The sequence below is a fragment of the Gekko japonicus genome, unplaced genomic scaffold (assembly GCF_001447785.1).
Source record: "Gekko japonicus isolate JY-2015 unplaced genomic scaffold, Gekko_japonicus_V1.1 scaffold569, whole genome shotgun sequence".
NCBI classification, from domain to species: Eukaryota; Metazoa; Chordata; class Lepidosauria; order Squamata; family Gekkonidae; genus Gekko; species Gekko japonicus.
The window spans coordinates 874691-900674 of record NW_015164681.1 but is presented as its reverse complement, the minus strand read 5'-3'; the positions used below and the strand labels follow the sequence as shown (position 1 = coordinate 900674).

Here is a 25984-nt window from a genome sequence, read left to right as displayed (position 1 = left end):
ATTTTTCACAACACAATCAGATATTGTTTCCTTTCTGTGGCTGGAAATGTGGTCACGTGCCCCTGCTTTCCTAATGGCACAGTTGCATCGATATGTATTGCGTTAAATGCGGCGGTTGGACAGGGAAGCCCTGCTTACTACATTTGCTGAACTATAAATAGATATATGCAAGCCGTAGTTGAATTTATATCTTAAGGAGAGAGGGGAAGGGAAGCTAGACTAATATTCTTAACCATGTTTGCAGCCCAGATATGAAGGTTTGCCAGTATGCTTGCTGTTGAATTTGAGAAGGAAGAACGTATGTATGTGCGCGTCTTTCAATTTTTCTGCATTGGAAAAATGTTTTTACATTATGTGGCTGATCAGCAGCATGGTTTTTGCTTCTCCTAATTATGTTTCTGATATTCAGCACAAAAGGAGGTCAGGAAGACTCCTGCTCTGCTGGCTTTCCGTAAACGATGCAAAACAGAGAACAAACTTTTTGTCCAACAGCACCTGGACACAAGCTTTGGTCTGTTGCTTAGGATTGCCATCTTCCTGGTGGAGCCCAATCCACTGCCAGCCAGCTGGCTGGTGGGGAACCCCCACCCCTAAACAAGGACATCACTGGTTGTGACATCATCGTGCTGGGGGCATCGTACGATGACACACTAGCCTTCGGGGGGAGAACTCTATGGTTACCATAGAGTTTTTGCACCAAACGCTAGAGCGCTGCCGCCCAACGGCCCTAGTGTGCTGTATTGGGACTCATTGGGACTTTTCTGCCAGCATGATGACATCACTGGTAGTGACGCCCTCGCACCGGCAAAAAAGTCCCAATGAGCAGCCGGGAGGCCCTTCCCCCGCTGCAAGTAAGGTGAGACCTGGCAACCCTACTGTTGCTTCAGGCCAACACTGATGCCTACCTGAATCTATGCAGAATGAAATTATTCGGGAGGGGTTTTTTGAACAGGCAATAGGGTTGTACTGCACAAAATGGTTCACAGCTTATTTGGATAAATTATTAGGGATTGTGGCACTATGGACTTCCTTGGTGGTCTCCCATCCAAGTACAAACGTGGACTGACCCTGCTTAGCTTCCAAGATCTGGTGAGGTCGGGCTAACCTGGTCCAGACAATGTCAGCATTTCCCAAACAATGATACATGCTAAGTTCTATCTGCTTTCTGTCTCTGTGCCTTCCTAAGGCTTTCATTACAGACTGGGCATGTGATATAGTGCAGAACTGGATCACAAACAGGCCATGACGACAGAGGCCCTTCTATATCTGTAGCCTGCGTCTGGTTTATGAAGTCTAGACTGCCACCATAGTAATTAGCCATCTAAATAGAGATCTATCTTTTCAAAATACACTACTTATGCTAGCGGTGGTTCTCTTGGCACCTTATGAAACCTACGCAGAAGGACGTTGCATTGGATTATGTCTGCGATGAAGCAGACAGGGTTTCGGTTGTCTTTTGCATCTGAATTGGTGTGTGTTTGTTTTTTGTTGGGGTAAAGGTCTAAGTGATTTGAACTTTGCATGTGTACATTTTTCTCTCACCAGCTTGACCCCCTTTCTAGAGTTCTCCTAGGATAACAATTGATCTCCAGACCAGAGATAAGTTCACTTGGGGAAAAGGCGGCATCAGGGGCAGAGTCCATTGGCACCGAATCCCTGCTGAGTTTCCTGCATTCCCCAGGCTCCACCCCCAAACCTTCAGGGGTTTCCCAACATGGAGTCGTCAACACTGCTCCTTCACTACCTTACTCCAATTCTGATTCTAGGACTTGTTACAACTTTCCCCATTCTACTTTCTGCGCAACAGGTTAAGTTTGCAAGTGGTAGAACTCATGCACAGTTGTAAACTGCTGGGATGTCCTTTTTTAATGCCCCTTTCACTAGGGAGAAGGAGGAGCTACCTCCGGAGCCACTTCTTCTCCCCAGCGACAGCGTTTAATCAATCTTTTAATTAACTAATCCGTTCAGGAGAAAAGCCTCCTCTTCTTTTAAGTAGGTTTGCAAATAGGAAGGCTCTGGGACTACTTTCCTTTTGCTGTGGTGGTCTTGGTCCTACTGGGGTGGTGGAGGAAAGTCCTCTCAAGTTAGAGCCGACTCCGAGTGACCGCGTAGAGTTTTTAAGGCAGGAGGGGTTGAGAGGTGGTTTGCACCAGTGGTTGCCTTTGCGTAGTGACTAGAGGTGTGCAATTTATTTATTTATTTATTTTGGCTTGGGGTTTTTTTGGTTTGGGATTCCTGGGGTGGGGGGAAATGGACCTTAACACAGGTAAAGTATTTTGATCCAGGATTTTTTTGTAAATCCTGATTTTTTACAGGTCCAATAGACCCAAACCGGAAAACACCAAGGTGGCTAAAAACAGCTGAGAGGCTTTTGGGTTGCCCCTTTAACCCGGAGTGCCCAAAAGAACTCACCAAGAAATCGTTCCTCTAGGTGTCACATGTTTCTGAGAGAGATCTGTTTTGAGGCTGGAGTGAAGAACAGATCACTATCACTAATTTTATGGTGTTTTTCCTTAGACAGCAGAGCGATTGAGACACTTCCTTGTCAAAGGCTTTATTGTGGAAAAACACGGCTCAGTTTGGTTATTTATGTTCATGTTCAAAGATCTCGGCTTTGTGTGAGAGGACTCTCTTGATTTGTGTCTCTGTGTTCAGCCAACCCGCATGAATAAAAGTTTGGAATCAAGTTTAACGGTGTGGTTTAGATGGGCAGATACAAGCATGCCGATTGGTATCTGATTCTAGAAACATGCTCTAGGGAGAAAAATAGGTCAGTCGATAACTTTTGAAATAGTTTGCCTGAAAGCCTTACTGTGCATTCTGTGGGAGATCTGTGGTGAGATCTCATGACATTTTTTAACTTAACTTTTTAACTTAATTAAAAAAAAAAAGCCTAATTCAGTAAGGGCTGTGGGATTCAGAGGAGGAAATTTTAATCCTTTTCTCCATTCCCTCACAAAAGTTCCTTCGCCCTACTCCCTGGTTAATTGGGAAATTGTAGAAACGGAAGGGTTGAATTCACTGTCTCCGCTGCAGTCCCAATTTAATTTGGATCCCCAAAGCAGCTTTTTAGCATGAAAGAGATCTACAAGAGATCTCCTTATTCCCCCCCCCCAAAAAAAATGATGTATTGGCCTTACCTTAGTTCTCACTGACATGGTTTATTGTACCACATCACATTGCGGGTTTAAATGCTTTTCACAGAAAACCACAATACCAGGCTAGAGCCCTTTTTCTGAAAATCTAGTTTTTTATGAATGAACACTCGATGGACACATGAAAAATTTCTGAAAAATTTGACGCTATGGGGGAGGGGGGCTTCCCCCCCAGTTGTTGCTTTATTTCCTGGGGAAAACCAACAGAGATTTTGGAAACAATTGAAATATTTGCAATACTCATCCTATCAAACTAAACTAATTCGATCAATTTACCAACAGAAATGCATCATTTATAACATGCTTAGCATATAAAATTGCAACAGCACTTTCCACCCCCACCCCCCAAGGAGTATGTGGAGACTATATTGCTATCTAATCATGTCTGTGCTTTTTCGGCTGGCGGGGAGAAAACTGGCAACTTGTCCCTGCGAAAGGCCAATGGATCCTTTTCAGCCACGGGATCCATTGAGATTGACTAGATTTAGGTCTCTCCTTGCTATCTGGAACAGATCGGCTGGAAGGTATTCTCCCTTAACACGATGGTGACGAAAGATCTCTGATGTCATTGTCATGAACTCTTGAGCTATGCCTGTCTGGACATACCACAAACATTCATCGCTTGAGTTATCCTAGTTCCCTCCTGCTGTTTTAAAGATACCAGCTTCCACCTAAGCCAGGGAGCTAGACAACATTTAGAAGTGGGGTCAAGGTTGCGAAGAGACGGTGTTAAGACCAGTGGTGATCTAGCTGTTGTTGCACCGGGTCAATCACTGTTGAGTTCAATTGGAAAATAACAAGAGTTAGGAATAGTTTCTTGATGTCTGAGGATGGACTATCCTTGTGAAATTTCTAGACACTAATTGAGTAACAGGTGTCTGTAACAAGGATGTCATTTGGGGGATATGCTGCTGCCCAACATCCCTTGAATCCAAAGCATTGTGAAACACTGGGATAGACCTATAGTCATCATGGTGACCAGGAACACCTCAAGTGGTTTAGACATTGGCTGGGTCCTATTGTATGATTGGGAAGGCACATGATGCAGCAAAGCTGAAGCCTATCAGATCTGGGTCTGGAAGGGATACCACATGTAAGCCACCATGTGTTCCATGATGGGAAAAGGTGAGGCATAAAGAAGATATGATATTGCCACAGAGCTATAAGCCTGGAGGACTCCCATTCAAAACCAGAGGGAAACACAAAACTTTCCCAAAGAAATATTGCAGAAGAAAATGGGGGGGGGGGGGGCAAAGATGTGTACAGCAAAACAAATATTAACTATATTATAATACGTGTTTGGTGTAGAGGTTTAGGAGCGCAGACTCTAATCTGAGAGAATCGGGTTTGAGTCCCCACTCCTCCATATGCAGCTGCTGGTGTGACCTTGGGTCAGTCACAAGTTTTTTCCAGAGAGCTGTTCTCTCAGGAGCAATTCCGGAAAGAGCTCTCTCAGCCCCACGCACCTTACAGGGTGTCTGCTGTGGGGAGGGGAAGGGAAAGGAGATTGTAAACCCCTCTGAGACTCTGAGTAAAGGGTGGAGTATAAATCCAGTCTCTTCTTCTCCTCCTCCTCCCTCCTCCTCCTCCTCTTTCTTCTCCTCCTTCCTGTCTGAAACCCAAACCCAGACTTTACAAGCAAGGGGGCAGTCAGTCATGGTGTTTGTTCTTTAGCAGGGACAGATGGAATCTCTGAGGCTGGGGTTCCCAACATTTTTGAGCCTCCAGGCACCTTTCGGATTCTGACACAGGGTGTTGGGTGCCGCCACAAAAAATGGTTGTTGTAGGAGGTTGAGCCAGCCACAAAATGGTGGAGAGGAAGGCTACGCATAATTCTGATGCATATCTCTTCAACCTTTCAGGCAGAAGCTCTGTTTAATAGGGTGCCTTTTAAAACGAACATATTATTTCCAAATACTTTTCTTGCTCACACCTTCGGTCGCACGGTGAAGATCCTTGTGAAGTGGTGGCAGGAGTGGTGGCAGCAGCATAACCAATCAGAAGCCCTGCTGGAGAAAAGCCCCACCTGGCTCCTCCCACTTTCTAAAAATACCTTTCATGTGCCAGGAAAGGTGGCGGCCACCATGGTGCCCCCGCGGGCTTTGTGTTGGAGACCCCTGCTATAAGATCTTGAATTTCCAAGCAGTTTGGCCAGTCGCTTACATCGCTCTTCAGAGTACCCAATCCCTTTGGCATTCAAGTCGACCAGTCAATAACTCTGTAGACCAGCTTCTTAAATACAAACCTTACCTATGTTTTCTAGTAGAAATGCAATATATTGTATATCTTTGTGTGTGGTTTTTTTTTTGCAGTCAGGTTGGTATCGTTTAAGGCAGGGGTGGCCAAACTTGCTTAACATAAGAGCCACATAGAATAAACGTCAGATGCTTGAGAGCTGCAAGACATGAACAGATATTGCACATTTTTACTGGGAAATTTGCTTTTTATTAACATTAAGTGAGACTGCCAAAAATAGTAACAGAAGTGGTAAAAGCAGATATTGATAATGATATTTATTTGTCCAATGATATTTGTTTGCTCATGATATTTAGCTTCCCCAGCCGCCCTGCCGGGAGCCGCGCCATATGTGTGAAAGAGCCGCATGCGGCTTCCGAGCCACAGTTTGGCCAACCCCTGATTTAAGGAGTACCTGGCAGATTGTTTACTTTTATGTTGCAACTATAGCAGGCGTCGGCTAGTGGTGAGGACCTGGGGTTTGTGTCTTGTTAATGCCTTTGTAATAAGGAGCAATTGCTTTTTGTACCAGGTGGATCCATTTCCCAATATGTACTTGTCCTTACACTGAAGGTGTACAGTTGTGATCAGAACAACAGGAGAACGTTAAATGGCTTTCCCGCATTGTGCTGTTTTTTATCCATAGTTAATTATCTGCTTTTTTTTTTTAATGCCTGCAAAATACTTACCATATAAAGGGGCTCTACTTGTTTAGTTTTAAAAACGCAGTCCAAAAAAGTCTTTTGGTCAAATAGTTGACAGAATATGTATTTCCTGTGTCTAAAATATCAGGAAACACTTTGCTTTTGAATCAGTAACGGTTACTGTTAAGAATCTGTCTGACTATTTGAATTGGGAGAACTGTGAACAGCGAATCTGAGGAAATGCAGAGAAATCACTGCCAATTTTGTGGGAAGAGAAACTCCCTCATACTTATAGAGGAAAGGGTCTGCTCTTTTATGTGGAAGTCATTCTACTGTCTCTGGAATTCTGCAAAACTTGAGAATGCCTCTCCTGTTCTCTTGGAATTCTGGCCAGAAGGTACCATACATGTTAAAGGGGAAGAGATTAGTTCTATTTGGCTTCACCTTAAACTACAACTATAAAGTGAATCTTGATTCATCCAGGATGCATTAGTTAATATAGATATTTAAAGTTAGCTTGCATTCATGTTTCATTTGTTTGCAGAAGAACGTTATCTCTTATCTGTGAAAATTTTTTACTAGATGTACTTGTTACTTACAACATTCTGCAGTCCTCAGCTTGGGTACTTGTATAGCATTGGTTTTTGCACTTCTCTCTTTAATACATGTTGGGGGAACGTAGGGGGTGATGTGTGTTTAAATCTCAAATGGAGAGGTTTTTTTAAATGTTATGAACAAGCGACTGTTTTGTTTTGATCTTTCTGTGTTCAACGTGATAGCCTGCTGAAGTCTACTTTACAGCTGACGTTTCTAAACCCCTTCAAAATGAGGTTGAAGTGGTGTTTTTCAATTTGAAACGGAGAATTGTGTTGTAATGTACGCAATATTGGTGTGTCACAATGAGACTGCTTGGCAGCAGTGCACAGATTCTATCTTGAGGCAGGTGTTCTTGGTGACACCTGCATTATGACGGAAAATGCATTTTTTGAGGTTTGTAGAGCTGAAGCCCTTCTGATCTTAAAAATGTCATGACAAATGGAATGATTTAAAAAACTTAAGCCCCCTTAATTAGCAAAGCACATACCCTGGTCTAGGGAGTTTATGTAATCAATGGCTAAGAGCTGATAAACGTTACGGATGTAGGTGGTATAGTTATCAGGTAATGGTGTACCATGTGAACAGCTGGGTTGGGCGTTTGAATGGGCCCTGTATCAAAATCTTCCTGTGCATGCAAAGTGATCATACAGGCTGCCATGCTGAATGGTAGTCAGCCAGTTATGAAGAGTTGGAGGGTGAAACCTACAATGTGGCCTGTCTGCTCTGTTCAGCAGTCTCTAGATATGGCTACAGGGGGCAGTGGCACATACCGGTAGTTTACAAATGGTTCTGCCCTACTCGAATGTAAAGCAGTGTTATCAGTTGACAGAGCAGAAGACTTAAGGTATGTGTATAGTGAGCCCCCCCTGCGTAGGGTTCTCCCCCCCATAGTTCCTCTCCATATACTCCTTAAAGTGAAAAATAGTCAAGAGTTTTCTTTGAAACCTTTAAATGTATGGTGCTCGCCCTCAAATTATGATTTCTTCGGTTCTTGTTTGGCTCTTGAAGATGTCAGTCACTCATTCCTGAACATGTCAACAGGAAGGGACTGTGAAATCAGTGTCACCGTTCCAGATGATATGGAGCAGAGATCCATCAGTGGCTATTAGCCATAAGGTATAGATAGGAACTCTGGGGCAAGTGATGCTCTGTCTTCTTGGTGCTTGGGGGGGGGAGGGGGCAACAGTGGGAGGGCTTCTGGTATCCTGGCCCCACTGATGGACCTCCTGATGGCACCTGGTATTTTTGGCCACTGTGTGACCGAGTGTTGGACTGGATGGGCCATTGGCCTGATCCAGCGTTGACTTCTCTTATGTTCTTATGATGTCACAATTCCAAAGGGTGTGCAGCTACAGGACTGCACCCCGGAATTCCGCAAAAGCATCTAGGAGGAGCTTTGAACGTCTCAAACAGCAGCTTTCAGCCCCAACCAGAATTTCTAGGCAATTACCCTACAAATACCCTACTTTTCTAATATAGAGAACCACTCACCACACTATACCTTGGATCCTTGCTGTACTTCCTGCTTTAAGGCGCTTGAACATGTGAAACTGCCTTATACCGACTCAGACCACTGGTCTGTCAAAGTTGGGATTGTCTACTCAGACTAGCAGTGGCCCTCCGGGCAGAGGTCTTTCACATCACCTACTGCCGGGTCCTTTAAGTGGAGATGCCAGGGATTGAACCTGGGACCTGCTGCATGCAACTTGGAGGCGCTACCTCTGAAGAACCACAGTCCTTTCCGCCGGCAGAACAGGGCTGGCGGACAAACTTCTACCAATGCTCCTTTCCCATAGCAGATACCATCTGTGCCCCACAATGTTCCAGGAATCAACTGATCCTCAAAGGCACGATAGGGAGGGGGGGAGAATGGCGGACAAACTTCTACCAATGCTCCTTTACCATAGCAGATACCATCTGTGTCCCTCGATGTTCCCAGGAATCAACTGATCCTCAAAGGCACAATTGGGGGAGGGGGAAGGCTTTGGTGGAGAGGTCAGAAAGTTACTCTCTGTAAGCGTTCTTCTGTTTGTGCTAAACAGGGTCGCACTGCTGGGCAAAGCGCATTGCTGTCCTAAGCAGAGTGACCCCTTTCAAAGCTCACTGACTTCAGGAGGCTCAGGCGAAAACACTTCAGTACTTACAGGGTTAATGATGTTTGTTAAGTCACATGTTTGTTTGTAACCAATCTGTTTAGACAATAGGATGCCCGGGAACTTTGGAGCTAGTTTGCTACTCTGGTTGGAAACCAAGGTGGTATTAGCATTTTATGGCTTCTCTTCCCGATTGTGTGTTCTTTGTTCTGACTAGAGAAGAAGACGCCATTCAGGCTCTTAGCAGCAAGGATGTAGGCATATTAGCTCTTTGTTATTTTATATCCTGTGTACCTTTTCCCATGTTAGCTTTATAGTAAGCTTTTATATTTTAAATACACACCATGGACTCAGTCTCTTAATACTCTGCTGATTTACTCAAAAAAAGAATCCCAACAGATTCCTTTTTGGAATTTGCAAAGGTTGGGCTCTGTTTTACATCATGGTAGCAGACAGTAGAGGCGAAGTGCTGTGAGAGAGCCAGTTCAGGCGGGCCCTTGTATCAGTGGTGATGTGCGGACCCGCAGACTCTCACTGTTTTGTATCTCTGTGTGGCTCTGATCCTAAGTGTTTTACCACCTACATTTAAGCTTTCTTTGAACAGCAGCATTCTAGCTGATGTCCTATGTGCGTGCTATACAGTGCTTTTGCAGTGTTTTTTTGTAGTTCAGTGCAATAACAGGTAGTTCTCCCTCCCTCCCCCCTGCCTTCCCGTATCTAAGGTTTTCACAGCAGTTGCTCTTTATTTCACTGTATAATTCCAGCCTCACAATGTGAATGGAACAAACAGGGATACTGTTTGAACATACCATGTAACAACAAAGATAATTTTGTCGTGCCACCTTTTGAAGTCACAAAAGAACAAGGCATGCCATACAGTACATTAAAAAAAGAAGTTATCAGGTATTTGCAAGTCACCTTGCAAATACTAAGTTATACTAAGTTTGGTTATACTAAGTTTGATCAACTTCGTTAAACTCAAGAAAATGCAGTGGCCGCATCTTCTAACCCAGTGGCCCTCACTCATTGGCTCGCAGCCACATTTACAATTACCACCTCCCAAAGCCCACATTTACTTCTATCCCTGGCATGAGGCCTGCCCCTCAGAGAGCCTCGCGGCTTACCTGTTCCTCCGGCAGCAGCTGTTTCAAGGTGGGAGCCGTTGTGAAGCTCCACCTTGAAGCCTTGCCTACCTTCCCGAATCATGGGGCAGGTGCTTAATTGGGGGACAGTGCTCAGAAGAGTCCCAGGTGGTTCCTGAGCAGCTGGGTTTTACTGTTCTGTCCACTTTGTGCATGGAGAAGAGAGAGGGACTCAGATTGGGAGTGGTTGAACAGAGATACTTTACAATTTGTTGTCTTTGAAAAGAAATAATTTAATGGTTTAAATCGCATTTGTCTGTTTTGGTAAAATGGAATATGAGGGGTAAGCTCTTGAAAGGCAGCCAGTTTGGTGTAGTGGTTAGGAGCATGGAGAATCTGGGAGAACTGGGTTTGATTCCCCACTCCTCCACATGCAGCTGCTGGATGACCTTGGGTAAACCACAGCTCTCTCAGAGCTGTTCTCTCAGCGCTCTCTCAGACCCACCTACCTCACAGGGTATCTGTTGTGGGGAGAGGGAAGGAAGGGAGATTGTAAGCTGCTCTGAGACTCCAAATGAAGGTCAGGGTATAAATTCAATCTCTTCCTCCTCCTTGAAATCATTATTATCTATTATTTATTGCTGGTCACACTATCATCTACTGAAAGTGCTGTGGGACGTTCCCCACCAGTTCCCTATGGGTGGGAAAACTGACATAAAGTTTGCATGTGTGATTCTTGTATCTTTGATATTACTTTTGGCCTTCATAAAGACGATTCTCTGTCTCTTTTCTTTCGGTGAAGGTTCCAGATGTGATCAGCAGCATCAGGCAGGCTTCCAAAGCAGCCCTCAAGGAGGACGTCAAACCCAGTAAAGACAGTGAAGATGCCTTCTACAACTCCCAGAAATTTGAGGTCCTCTACTGTGGGAAGGTGACCGTGGCTCACAAAAAGGCCCCCTCCACGCTGATCGACGACTGCATCGAGAAGTTCAACCAGCACGAGCGCCAGCGCCTGAAGCTGCTGAGCGAGCAGCGCAATGCAGAGTCCAGCGCCGACCTTGCTGAGAACGAAGGCGACGCACCGTCTTCTCCTTTGGACAGTCCCTTTGAGGAGATGGATGGCATGGACACGACTGCCGGTAGTCATGCTGGGATGTTTACGCTTGGGAGCCAGACTAATCTGGCGAGCCTGGCTAGCTCCCGTCTCTCTTTCCCCGAGCGGATTTTGGAGGATTCTGGGTTTGACGATCAGCAGGAGTTCCGCTCCCGATGCAGCAGCGTCACGGGTGTTATGCAAAGGAAGGTACATGACAGTGCCTTAAAAACACAGCCGCGGAGACGACACGCAAGTGCCCCCAGCCACGTCCAGCCCTCTGATTCTGAGAAGAACAGGACGATGTTATTTCAGGTATGGTTCATAGACCTGGGGGCAGAAAGCACGTGCATTTACATACTCAATCCTGTTCTTTATCTTAAACAGAGCATGTATAGTATTTATTATATTACATTCATTAATTTCCTAATCCCTATGACGGTGGGGCTCTAGGCGATGTACAACATTCAAAATCATAAAAATATATAAAAACCAATATCAGCATTATACAGTAATTAAAAACAAGTGGCAAAAAAAATTCCCATCTGCTCTGTGAGTGCTTCGCACTTCCGGTGTGTGTGTGTGTGTGTTACCAGCCATGTTGTCAACCAACGCTGTCCTCAGCCGAACGTCTGGCGGAACATCTCTGCCTTGCAGGCCCTGCAGAATTGCACAGGATCCCGCAGGCCCTGGTGTTATTTGGCAGAGAGTTTCACCAGGCCCTAGTCCTAGTTGAGGACTGAAGAGGGAATCCATGAGCTAGTGAGCCCCTCGTAGTGGGTGGGCAAATCCCTCTTTGTTTGATCACCAGCAGACAGCATCTGAGCTGATGTACATCAAGTTGTAATAGTCTTACGGTGGCCCCAGCAGCAGGCTTTCAAGGCAAGTGTTAGCGTTGAAGAGTCAAGTAACCACACGTACCAGGTTGGCTAGTGCTGACTATACACAGTGGATTTATTTACACAGATATTTACACACAGTCTTTAAGCACTTCTAGACTCCAAATCGTCATGCAGTCCGACAGAGTGCTTCGCATACAAGTCGTCCACCAGAGTGAAGTGATTGCTCAAGTACTGTACACAATATATACATACACAGCACCAATCAGTGTCCAGTGCTGATTCATGGTGACATCATCCTGGCTGATGCAACTTAGATGCAATCCTGTACCTGGTGACACATCATGTGACTCTCTCAACTGTCCTTCCAGATCACGATGATCTATACCATTTAACATTACCAGGCTGTCATCTTGTCCCCATACAGAACAGTATGCTGTCAAAGCAGAGGGGGTTTGCCATTGCCTTCCTCTGCAGGGCCTGCCTTGGTGGTGCCCCTGTCCAAGCGCTGATCCTGCTTGGCTTCCGAGATCTGTTGCCTTCCCTTTGTAGAAGTCTGTCTAAAGGTAAAGGTTTCCCTTGCTCGAAAGCCAGCCGAGTCCGACTCTAGAGTTGCGGTGCTCATCTCCGTTTCCAAGCCGAAGAGCCAGCGCTGTCCGAAGATGTTTCCGTGGTCATGTGGCCGGCGTGACTAAACACCAAGGCGCACGGAACGCTGTTACCTTCCCACCGAAGTGGTACCTATTTATCTACTTGCAATGTCTTGCTTTCGAACTGCTAGGTTGGCAGGAGCTGGAACTAGAGACGGGAGCTCACTCCGTCATGCGGCAACTCGGGTCTCGAACTGCTGAACTACTGACCTTCCACAGCCTGCAGTTCAGCGTCTTAACCACTTGAGCCACCACAGCTCCAGAAGTCTGTCTACCAGAGCTTTAAACACCTAACAGTGTGAACTATTGATCTGCCATCTGCATTGCTTGTTGTCGTTGCTAATCAGTGTGGTTTATGGAAGCATGCATAAGGGAGATAAGGAGCTGGGATCCAGCAGAATTTCCTTGGGTAGAATGTCCCCTGTCCCCTAGGAGCGGCATTTCAGGGGACATTTTGGGCTGCGGTGGGAGGCGGAGCCAAAAAGGTTCCATTTTGCTGGCAGAAATCTGTCCTCTCACCGAAGCATCCTGCTGGATCCAAGCAGTTGTTGTTGGAATCCAGCACTGAGTCAGATGACTTTGCTAGCTTTAACGCTTTTTTAAAAAAAATGACATAAAAATCAAGCATCTTTTACACTTGATTGTAAATATCAGCACTGGTTTCGCTGCTTGCCTTGGATTGATATTTTGTATTTGAAACCTAGATGTGGCAGTTGCCATTTGCTAACGTTCTATCAGTGAAACAAATCCAATCTAAAAATAAAAATAAATCAGAGTAGAGTTCTTCTATGCTTATAATGAACTAAATAAGGAGTTAAAAACCTGCGAAAATGGTTAACGATTTCCATGTATTTTAAGGAGTTTTCCCTGCCAAGATTGTACCTGGAATTATGCTTCATTTATTGATTAGCCTTCCAAGAAGATCATCTAAGGAAATCTTCTAAATGCATAAAACGTTGCTTTGAAATAATCAAGCACTTTTAGCTTTTTGGATTAAGGCAGTGAGAATTTGCATATATATTGGATGGTGTACAGTGGCAGAGGTTTTGTGATGTATTCTTAAGCCATTCCCAGGACAGCTCTGCTTTCATTTGTCTACTCTCAAAATCAAATTAATTCCTGGTTTGCTTCTGGATATTAAACAGCAAAGGCGTTCTCATTATTGCTCATCAAGCTCGTTTTGCTTGGACATCCAGATTGGCATTTCTCCAAAGATGCCATGATTCCCACATCATGGCTTGTTCTGCCCACGCCTTACCGCACCCTGGCTCAATTCATGCATCAAATCAAAACCTGGCTTATGTTAACCATACCTTAGAATATTAACTAGGAGTGCAATCGCACGCACAATTAGCCGCGCTATAGGCACGAACGCCGGGCGGATTGAAAGGGCGCGATCAGACGCAAGCATCTGCCCAGCGCCTCGGAGTCGTTGGTGGCCCGTTTAGCTCCGCCGCAGAAGTGGAGTAAAAAGACGCTAGGGAAAGTCCAGTAGCAAACGGTTTGCTACAGGCCAGGGATGGACTTTCCCCTGTGTGATTGCTCCAGCGCGCTCCCATGGTGTCGGGATGGTCTGACCAGGCCATCCCGACGCCATGCTGTTGCCCCCCCCCATTTCGGTATGCGCATCATCGCACACTGCAAAGGGAGCATTCAGTGCAGAGATGCAAATAATCGATCCCTCGTTGAAGTGCACCAGAAACACATGGCAAAAACCCTGCACTGATTCACCCGTGGTTGCATCTGATCACACAGTGGCAGGCTGCCCCCGCAGCTCCCAGGGACCGTGTGATTGTGCAAATGCGGGTCAAATTCCTACGGAGCAAATAGTCTCACTTCCCCCCCGCGCGTTATCTCGCATGTGTGACCGCAACCTAGGATTCTCAAAGGAATACTGTTTAGGGAGGGCCTTTGAAGGAAAATGATGTTTGAGGTGGGTTTGTGCTCGAGGCAGCACTAAACAGGCTTCCTGTGACGGATGGGTGAAAATCCTGCCCCTTTCTGAAAAACACCAGTCCCCTGTAGTCCTGCTTGGTGAGTGAGCAGCCAATCAGGATCCCTTGCATGGTAAATCACCTTGAGTGTGGCTCAATGGAAGAGCCTCTGCTTGGCATGCAGAAGGTCCCAGGTTCAATCCCTGGCATCTCCAGTTAAACGATCTGGCAATAGGTGATGTGAAAGACCTCAACTTGGGAACTTTGGAGAGCTGCAGCCACTCTGAGTAGAGAAGACTGACTTTGATGGTCTGGTTCCATATAAGGCAGTTTCATGTGTTCATGTATAAGATCAAAAGGTGGCTAATAAATGTCTAAAGGAGCTGCAGTGGCTCAAGTGGTTAAGACGCTGAACTGTAGGCTGTGGAAGGTCTGTAGTTCAGCAGTTCGAGACCCGAGTGTGTGCCACATGACGGAGTGAGCTCCCGTCTCTAGTTCCAGCTCCTGCCAACCTAGCAGTTCGAAAGCAAGACATTGCAAGTAGATAAATAGGTACCACTACGGTGGGAAGGGAACAGCGTTCCGTGCGCCTCGGTGTTTAGTCATGCCGGCCACATGACCACGGAAACGTCTTCGGACAGCGCTGGCTCTTCGGCTTGGAAATGGAGATGAGCACCGCAACCCTAGAGTCGGACTCTACTGGCTTTCAAGGAAGGGAACCTTTACCTTTTAATAAATGTCTCAGATAAATAAATAAATAAATAAATAAATAAGCCCCTGGAAGGGCTGGAGGAGAGGTGAAACAGAAAAAGCAGTTGCACTGTCGCCTCCAGTCCGATAGTGTTTTGAAACTTTAGGAGAAGAGGGACTGGAGTTTGCCTTATGTGTAAGCGGGCTAAACCAATAAATGTGTGGAGATAGGGTTTGCATCTCCAGAGTTCTAGTTGGGAAAGAACCTGTCTCAGGAGATTTTGGACGTCTCAGAGCCTGTCTTTTGCGATAAACGGGCTACCTTGAGAAAGAAGACTGTCTCTGTCTGGATGGAACCCACAGTTTCTAAGGGGAAAACTAGCGGAAGGCTTGTGGTTTCTGAGAAGGAGCTCACATGTACACTGTGAGAATCCTGAGGTTGAAGGGAGGCCAGTATTCACCTCAAGGATGCTAACTCCTCTCTATTCTCCTAAATTATTAACTGTAACCTTAAAAAGGAATGTGTCCTGGAAGACTGTATTACACCTTTAAATAGTTTCCCTTTTCTGAACAACCTTATTTCCCTATTCCATGGGAGTAAATAAAAGTTAACGGTTCTTTTCCTGTTCCCCTCATGGGTGCTGAACTTGCTTCATTCAGAAGCCACTTGGGTTGAGTCTGTCAAGCAGAAGTAGAGAACAAACCCGTTGAGTTTTACCTCACGCTAGCTCTGTTTAAATGTCATTTTAGGACCCCGACCTTTAAACTCCCCTCCTCCATTTTACCCCCACAACAGGATCAACTGTTTGGTGACTGGTGGCGGTGGTTCTTAACTGATACTATGCTGGGCCCACTTTAGGTTCATGCTGATTTTAAGGTGCTTTATGCTTTTTGAAAGGAGGGAACAGCAAGAGATGCGCAGTTTGAGGAATGAGCAAATGGACAGCAGGAAAAACAGAGATTTTAGAACTACTTGCATTCTGTCTCAAAAAAAATCTAGCCCACTGAGAACAAGAAACTGTGGGGAATTTCACATTACCCAGTTCCACCCGGTTTCAAGCCGGTAATAATCCATTTTGAAGTGAACCGGTATAGGGTGAACTTGCTTCATTCAGAAGCCACTTGGGTTGAGTCTGTCAAGCAGAGGTAGAGAACAAACCAGTTGAGTTTGACCTCACGCTAGCTCTGTTTAAATGTCATTTTAGGACCCCGACCTTCAAACTCCCCTCCTCCATTTTACCCCCTGTATAGGCTTATGGCATGCAATTGAGGCCATGGTGCCTACCATTTGGCTTGTAACAGGAAATAAGGCACAGCCTGTTACCAAAAGACAGAACAGGAGAATGCAGGAGACATTTAGAAATCATTATTTCTATACACCCCCACAACAGGATTGACTGTTTGGTGACTGTGGCAGTGGTTCTTAACTGATACTGTGCTGGGCCCACTTTAGGTTCATGCTGATTTTAAGGTGCTTTACGCTTTTTGAAAGGAGGGAACGGCATAGTTTGAGGAATGAGTAAATGGGCAGCAGGAAAAACAGATTTTAGAACTACTTGCATGCAAAATCTAGCCCACTGAGAACAAGAAACTCTGAATATATCGCCTGTCTGAAATTCCTCTGTGATATGGTGCACAAAAAGTTATGCTTCCTTATTTTTCATATAATATTCTTACTTTTTAACACATTCACTTATCAGAAGGTTGCATATCATTTTGGTTTTTGTTTCTGAATGTTAGATTTTAGTTTCTAAATGGAAAACCATATATGTTCAGTCCAAACAAATTTCTGTGTAGAATCCAAAGAGATTTCTGTCCAAGGAATCCAAAGAGAACGAGATATTTGGATATGAATGTTGCTTGTTTCAAGTCCTGGGACTTTTCCTCAGCCAAGACTCGATGGTAGACAAATATCCAAAGTGTGGGGGGGGACCCCCGGGAACATTGATTATAAGTATCAACTCTGTAAGAATAAACAATCTCAAAATATTGCAGGCACACTAAGTTGATCTGCTCTTCTCTTGAATCAGTTTCTTGTTCTCAGTGGGCTGTATTTCATTGGCTCTGATTCCTCTATCTTGGCCTTTAAAAAAATCTAGCACTCCTCTTTAATTGTGGCATGGTGTAATGTCTGAATTGAGCCAGCAAGGAAGGCATGAGTTTACACAATAATTTTTTAGCCCCCACCTCCTTTTTTCCATCTTAAATGATATGCAAAGAAAATTCAGTTGCTAATGGTTTCCACTTTGACCTTGTTGGAGAGAATTAGTACCTGAGGTCATAGCTTCCCACTGAATAATGCGCAGGGGTTCTCAGACCATGGACTGGGCCCCAGAAGTGGTTCGCAGGACCACAGCGCGGAGAAGGAATGGAGTGAAGAAATGGCATTCTGTGGTGCTGGCACTCTTAATTTCTTCCCTAGGAGAACCGCAGACCTCACAAGGCCAGAAGACATGCCAAAACTATGTGGGGTTTCCCCCTCATCAGGTTATTTTCAAGGGCATATCTTTGTGTGTGGTTGATTTTGAATGGAATACTTGTCTCTGTTGCAACCGCTTTTAATTATGGCTCGTTTATGAGACATTTCTTGTAAATGTTCCTAATGATATTTCTTGTAAATGTTCCTAAGGATGGTGGCAAGGAGAAAGATGCTTAATAGGACCATCCTATTAATTTATTCTCTTTCCTCCATAAGGAATGGAATATCTCATGGAACAGAGTGTTATTAATCCAGGTTTTTCCACCTGAAATGCAATAATATGTCTGATGAAGAGAATTAGTAGTGTGCAGCATCAAAGTGAATGTACCTCCCCCCCCCCCTGTACTTTCCCTGCATGTTCTAAATTCCGCTCAGCTCTTCTAATAATGGTCTCCCTTAAAATTTATCTTTTTTTCTCTGATTCTTTGACCTCTCTTGTTTTTCCCCCAGCTGTTTTGGGGACCTTTCGCTCAGGTGGGTTCTGCTACAGGATGGAATGGAAAGACGTAGCATTGGCGTCTTGTGTACCAACATGCTGGTATACATGGCTGAAATGCTTAGGGGTGGGGGGGAATACTTCAAAATCAAGTTTGTAAGTAGTTGAAAGTGATAGGAAGCATGTCCTACCCGTTAGTGGTCAGTTGTCGGAAGGCTGGAATTGTACTTCGACACACAGGGGAAGAACAGTGGCTCCAAAAGTTAATGAGTCCAGTTAACTCTATAGCAGACACATGTACTCTTAGGCACACGGTGGTGTGAGTCTGACCCCCTTTCCAGTTCCAGCCAATCTCACAAAAACGGCCTGAATCTAAGGGAGATGTCTTCCTTCAGGTACCTTAGTCTTTGAGAATTGCTGGCTTCAGTTCCTAAAGGTAAAAAGGTAAAGGTTCCCTTGCTCGAAAGCCAGTCAAATCTGACTCTAGGGTTGCGGTGCTCACCTCCGTTTCCAAGCCGAAGAGCCAGCGCTGTCCGAAGACGTTTCCGTGGTCATGTGGCCAGCATGACTAAACACCAAGGCGCACGGAACGCTGTTACCTTCCCACCGAAGTGGTACCTATTTATCTACTTGCAATTTCTTGCTTTCGAACTGCTAGGTTGGCAGGAGCTGGAACTAGAGACGGGAGCTCACTCCATCATGCGGCACCCGGGTCTCGAACTGCTGAACTACTGATCTTCCACAGCCTGCAGTTCAGCGTCTTAACCACTTGAGCCACCGCAGCTCCTTTAAGTTCTTAAAGGCATCCTCAAATGTGCTGTCACTTACCATTGTTAGTGGGTTGTCCCACGGTTGGCGTAAGTGATACTTCCCTTGTGTAGCTGCTAGGAAACCCTATCCATTTTCATCCAAAATGTTCTGACTTAAAAACAAAAACATGTATCTTGTATTGACACGCACCGTCTTTCTGTTCAAGGTTGGCCGATTTGAAATTAACCTCATCAGTCCAGACTCTAAATCTGTTGTCTTTGAGAAGAACTTTAAAGATATCTCGTCATGTTCTCAGGTAGGTATTTAGAGCTCGACAAAAGACAGTCTGGAAAAACAGCATTAACATTTGGAGAACAAAAAAATCGGGAGGGGAAAAATGAAACAAAAAGTACAGAGGATATCTCTTTCTACTTGGACATTGGTAGTTCTGCTTTCAATTGTTTATGTAGCATATTCTACATCATACAGAACAGTACAGATGTAACTTGAGAGAACTGAGGATTTGAGACGTTTGAAGTGTGCATTGGGTGCACTGATCATTTCTCACTTGAGTTCCTCTCATCTTAGGAGGACGTAACCATAATCTAACCGACATTCTTCTACATGTTTCAATATTTTAGATATCCGAAGGACACATTTTATATTCTTACCACTGAATACTTTTGATCTGATGACTAACCTACTTATGAGACAAGCAGTTTCAGTCTTGGTTCAGTCATAAAGAAACAAATCTTTCTTGATCAAAAATTTAGAAGTAGCTAGGAAAGAGACAGAAAATGACAGGGCATTTCTTGATTCTGGCTCTGATCACTGCCTGATTGTGGGTTTACATATTATTCATAAGAAACATTTCCACATGCCCCTGAAGAAGAATTTAGCCCCGTAGTGTAGATGTGTCTCAGCATACTCATAGGCTATACATTTAGAAGTCAAGCAAACGGCTGTCTACTACTGAATTGTGGCAGCTACTGGTTTTGTATGAGGTTTGATTCCCCACTCCTCCCCATGGAGCCTGCTGGGTGACCTTGGGCCAGTCACAGTTCTCTCAGAACTCTCTCAGCCCCACCTACCTCACAAAGTGCCTGTTGTGGAGAGAGGAAGGGAAGGCAATTGTAAGCCGCTTTGAGACTCCTTAAGGTAGAGACAAGCAGGGTATAAAAACTTCTTCTTCTTCTACAGAATTGCCTTGCTTTTTTCAATAACCAGGTTTCATTATTTCTTCAGATATTACATTATTTCTGTGTTTTGTTCTGATTCTCCTAGACTAAAATGACATCACTTGAAATTGCTTTTTCATGACTGTAACAGTACCAGCGCAGTTTGATTTTATGTAGAGAGGTGTGTTTGGGTAGAGCTTTTGTACGATTAGCTAAATGGTGAATGTCAGTACTTTATCGGTATGACGTTGCATACCAGAAGCAGCTGTGTGAATTTCCTTGTACTGTGGAGAACAGTACAAACGGCTGCTTGTTTTCTGGAATGCTGAACCACCCAGCTAGGAGTTAAGCACAGCGCAAGAGAATGTGACAGGCAGGTACACTAGGTTTGTGGTTGCAGTGTCCATGTATACCAGTTTGGTGTAGTGGTTAAGTGCGTGGACTCTAATCTGGGAGAACCGGGTTTGATTCCTTACTCCTTCACTTGCACTTGGTTGGATGGCCTTGGGCAAGCCGTAGCTCTGATAAGAGCTGTTCTTGAAAAAAGGGCAGTTTCTGTCAAGAGCTCTCTCAGCCCCACCTACCTCACAGGGTGTCTGTTGTGGGGAGGGGAAGGGGAAGGAGTTTGTAAGCTGCTCTGAGACACCTTTGGATAGTGAAGGGCGGGGTATAAATCCAATCTCTTCTTCTTCTTCTTCACAACACAAAGCTACTTTTAAATTTTATCTTCTTGCAAGTGCCAGTTTTGTGACTGTCCTTGCTGTCTGTTTTTGACTGGCAATGCGAAAAGGCAGCCCCGAACAGAGCCACGTGTTATCTATTTGGAATGTCTCCTCTATTTCTCATTGACTGGCAATGCGAAAAGGCAGCCCCGAGCAGAGCCGATTTGAAGTTATTCTCATAAATGTAAAGGATGCTGTTGTGTCTCTTCACTTCAGAATTGTTAATGAGTGTCCGTGCTGATTTTAGGGAGTGTCCATGCTGATCTGAAGAGTTTCTTGACTCTGAAGGACAGCAGTATTACTGAAAATAGCATTTCAATTAGGTGAAAACAAACAGGATAAACCTAATTATAATACTTGTACTTGGTAAGTGGGGTACTTGCTTGAGTAATAAGTCCACCATGCCGAAAGCTCTACTGTTTTCCCAGTCTTGGATGGAGAGGCCCAGAAACGTTGGAAGTGCTGCTAGAGATAGAAGAAGAAGAAGAAGACTCTGACTGAGGGCTGCTGGGAGCAGGGGGTGGGGCTTGTTGCATGTGCCCGCCCCCCGGGCTCTTTACTGCCGGAGCTCCGCTCCTGTGCGCTCCTGCAGGAAATGACCCCTGATTCTACATAAGACTGCATTCTTACTCTTGGTAAAATGGCAAATGTATTTTAAATAAACACAAACAACATTTGTGTTATTTCCCCCCCACACTTTCTTCTTGTAGGGCATAAAAAACATTGATCACTTTGGTTTTATTTGTCGAGAGTCTACTGAACCCGGCATCAATCAGTATGTTTGCTATGTATTCCAGTGTGCGAGTGAGTCTTTGGTAAGTTTATTACTGCCTTTTCCTGCATATCCATTTTTAATTTCAAAATGCTTCTAATCCACCCTTCTCTCAGCCCAGCACAACCCATTGCAGGTTACAGCTTGTTTAGTAGTTTTCATCTCAACAGTTGTAAAGACAAACTGTGAGACAACTTTTCCTTTCTTTTGTGGGAAGATGCCTAATCCATTTTATGATTTTCTCCTGACTTCTGCACGAAGGCTGGTTCATAAGCCCGTGAGAATCGGAGAAAGGAAAAGCAAAAGAGACTAGTATTTATTGTTTATCCTACTACCATCGTAGACGTTAGGGTGCCACTAACGGGACTGAACCGTGCTTAATAAATATACCAGTCTTTGCCCGTTGGAGAGGGGAAACCACTCCAGTTGAAAGGTTGTGCCATCTATTTCCTCCATCCCACCAGTACAAGGACAGTTGCATCGTCCCGGAGTAAGGAATAAGAGCTCTCCAGGATTTTATTTCTTTACTTTGCCTTTCTTGCTGAGACTCAAGATGGGTGTCAGGATTCATTGTTGCCGTCTGTGCTGCAGCCGGTGGGAATGCGGGAAATCCCAAACGCATTCTAATTTTAAATTATACATCAGTGACCTTGATGGCCAGGACAGATTGTTTGCTGAGAAGCTGGTAAAATCTGGGCTCTCTCACAGCCACAAAAGAAGACGGGCTGCCTTGAGTGAGCCTAGAATTTTAATCTAGGTATCAAGAGTTTATGGGGAAAGACTTTTCTGCTGTATGAAAAGGGATAGCAAATGTCACATACAGTGAGATCTGGGAGCCTCAGATGACCTTTGAGATAATACTGTCCATGTACACTTGTTATTAGGTATCCGGTAGTGTTAGTTCTTCAACAGTTTCAAATTTAAAAGTGTGTGTGTTTTTTTAACAGTTGCATTTTGGATTGTAAGACACCAACCCCAAATGAATAAAAAGCACAAACAAATAACGCCAAGACTCTTTAACTGAGACCTCTTGAAACATAATTCTAGCTGTAAGCTCGTGTGAGCTCTAAAGGCTTTAATAAAACAGTTAAGATGCGGCAACTGAATTTTTAATAGTTATTTTAAAGAGAGAAGTTATATGGCCCCTAAATCCTTCAGCAAACTTATGCTACTCTCTCTATTCAAATATGAAAGTCTCATTCCTTTCCTTACCATTTTTAGGCGTATGTTTTTTTGGGTATCCAAATATAAAGAAAGAAGTTCAAAGCAACCTAGAAGCCACTGTGAAAAGCTAATTTTATTCCAGGTCTCTCCCCCGCCCTTGCCGAGGTTTGTGTGCCTTAAATGGCACAGTCTCCTCATTTAAAATATATGAAGGGAAAGCATATATTTGAAAAGGTTTTATGTAAAGGCATGAAAATGCATTTGAATTTCTATACCAGTTGTGGGGAAAACGGTGTAACCTTTGACCCGGTTTCCCCACAGAGAATGCCAAGTCTGGCCGCCTCGAAGTGGGGAGGGTGTGGGAATCTTGCACTCCTCTGTTTGTGATGGTGTCAGGGCAAAGCTCAGACTGGCGTCTGGGTACAATAAAAGCAGATGAGTTATTCAGTCGGTTACAAAGTGGCTTGGGCTTCTCTTCCATTTCTCCTACTTTTGGAGTATTCAGGGGCTAGCGTCTGTACCATCTGTGGAGGCACAGGGTCTCAATGGGTTCATTACGGCTTCCAGAAAGTTTTAAGCTCTTTATCATATAGTTGGACTGATGCACAAAACCCCTGGCTTGTTCTAGTAGAGCCAGTGTGAAACAGAATTGCAGCCTGGCGCATCCGTTTTGTGTCAAAAATAATAAGTGACAGGCGTGATACTCTGGGAAATTCTCTTGCCAGGCCGCTCCCCCCCCCCCAAGAATAAAAGGGAGCTCAGTATTCTAAAGTATGTTGTGCCCTTGAAATCTAATATGAAGTCGTGCTCTGTTTTACGACACTGGACGTAGGGGACACTTAAAAACAACAACAGCAACAACAGAACAGAGTTCAAGTCCAGTGCCACCTTTAAGACCAACAAAGTTTTATTCAAGGTATAAGCCTTCATGTGCACACACACTTCTTCAGATAAATTGAAGTGGAAGTTGCCAGGTGATTAGCAAATTAGCATACAGGATAATAAAGGTGTTTAACAGATGCAAGGACCAAACTGGAATAACAAGCTTAGTTTATATGGTCACCATTTGTTTGGGTTTAATTCCGGGGGGAAACATAGTGAGGGAAATAATTTTTAAAAAAATTATTATTATCCCCTTTACTATGTTCCCCCCCAAGAATTAAACCCAAACAAATGGTGACCATATAAACTAAGCTTGTTATTCCAGTTTGGTCCTTGCATCTGTTAAACACCTTTATTATCCTGTATGCTAATTTGCTACTCACTCTCTACCTATATGTATGGCCTGAACTTCCATGTCAGTGTATCTGAAGAAGTGTGCCGTGCACACGAGAGCTCAAACCTTGAATTAAACTTTTGTTGGTCTCAAAGGTGCCGCCGGACTCAAACTTAGTTCTGCTGCTTCAGACCAACACCGCTACCCACCTGAATCTATCTTTTAAAAAAACACACAACTATATTATAATTGGTGTTAAAATGTACGGGTTTAACATTCTGCTTTTGATCCTCCTTTTCAGGTTGATGAGGTAATGCTCACTCTCAAGCAGGCCTTTAGCACCGCTGCTGCACTCCAGAATGCCAAGACTCAAATTAAACTGTGTGAGGCCTGTCCGATGCACTCCCTGCATAAACTCTGTGAAAGGATTGAAGGTAGCGGAGGGCCTTTGCTTGCTTGCTGAACAGAGTTGCGTTTTTCCCTGCTGCAGCGGAGCTTTTTATGGGGCAAAAAGGTCCCAGGTGTAACCCCTGTTTTGTGCATTGTTTCCTTTATTTGTTCCAGAGTTCAGTAGACTCCCATACACAACGTCAGAAGTCCTGCCATAGTTGTTTACCCAATAAGACATGTACCAGACCTCCTATAACACCTTGAGATCTGCCCCTGTCAGCTATTTTGGGTCACTCCTACTGCCATGTCTAACTGAGGCTATCATACTTTGATCACGTTATGAAAAGAGAAGAGTCACTGGGAAAGACCAGGGGTCATTACATAGAAAAAGTGGTACAGGAGCTGATTAGCATAACTCATTAGCATAACTTATTTGCATATGCCACGCCCCTTGACATCACCGGACGTGTGTCAGAAGGCGACACCCAGCACTCAGGCTCCACTGGACTGTTTTGGCTTGCTAGCTTTTTTTTGGGAGGGGGGGCGTGTAGATCTGCCCTCACAGATGAGGGAGAGTTTGTACCTGAATAAAACCTGGTCTTAAAGGTGCCACTGGACTGCTGTGGATTGCTAGCTATTGGGCTGGCTGCTTCTTGCTCTGACTGAGGGCTGCTGGGAGCAGGGGGTGGGGCTTGATGCATGTGCCTGCCCCCTGGGCTCTTTACTGCCAGAGCTCCACTCCTGTGCGCTCCTGCAGGAAATGACCCCTGGGAAAGACAATAAGGCTAGGTAAAGCGGAAAGCAGCAGGAAAAGAGGAAGACCTAGCGTGAGATGGAGTGACTTCAGTCAAGGAAGCCACGGCCCTCGCTTTGCAAGACCTGAACAAGGCTAGAACAACGTTTGAGTCCAGTGGCACCTTTAACAAAACTTTTGTGGGTCGTCGGAAGTGACTTGACAGCACTTCACAACTCACACAACCTGTTCTAATAGTTCCAGTAGTGCCCATAGATTAAACAAGTTTAGGGATCCCTGATCTAAATCTGTCTTCTTGTTTCATAATGTGGTCGGACAGATATTTCCTGAAATCCCTTGAGCTGGGTATGAAGGGGATCTCCTCACTTGCCGTTGGCATTCAGTACTAATATTCCTCATAAGGTGCTCCAGTCTCTTGTTCCGTTTCTCTTTTCTTTTCTTCTAGAAGTAGTGTGAGGTTCAGTGGTCGGACAGATATTTCCTGAAATCCCTTGAGCTGGGTGTGAAGGGGATCTCCTCACTTGCCGTTGGCCTTCAGTACTAATATTCCTCATAAGGAAGGTGTTCCAGTCTCTTGATCCGTTTCTCTTTTCTTTTCTTCTAGAAATAGTGTGAGGTTCTGAGGTGTTCATGCTAGGGTTGCCAGGTCTTACCTGGGTGCCAGTGGGGGGCTTCAGTCACACTCTGTCACACAGTGGCCAAAAATACCAGGTGCCATAAGGAGGTCCATCACTGGGGCCAGGACACTAGAAACCCTCCCACTGTTGAACCCCCCAAAGCACCAAGAATACAGAGCATCACTTTCCCCAGAGCAAGAATTCCTATCTACACCTTGTGGCTAATAGCCACTGATGAACATAAGAACATAAGAGAGAAGCCAATGCTGGATCAGGCCAATGGCCCATCCAGTCCAACACTCTGTATCACACAGTCGCCAAAAATACCAGGTGCCATCAGGAGGTCCATCAGTGGGGCCAGGACACTACAAACCCTCCCACTGTTGCCCCCCCCCCAGCACCAAGAATACGGAGCATCACCTGCCCCAGCCTGAGAGTTCCTATCTATACCTTGTGGCTAATAGCCACTGATGGACCTCTGCTCCATATGCTTA

General features: G+C 44.8%; 1 protein-coding gene across 1 annotated transcript in view; it reads left to right on the top strand.

Annotated features, from left to right (window-relative positions):
- Window positions 1-25984, top strand: part of TBC1D4 (TBC1 domain family member 4) — a 166071-nt gene that overhangs the window by 74301 nt on the left and 65786 nt on the right. Inside the window, exons 3-7 of the mRNA XM_015409319.1 lie at window positions 245-298; window positions 10609-11214; window positions 18904-18993; window positions 21288-21392; window positions 24031-24163. Coding sequence (XP_015264805.1) covers window positions 245-298; window positions 10609-11214; window positions 18904-18993; window positions 21288-21392; window positions 24031-24163 — 988 coding nt within the window. The remainder of the gene's footprint in view (window positions 1-244; window positions 299-10608; window positions 11215-18903; window positions 18994-21287; window positions 21393-24030; window positions 24164-25984) is intronic.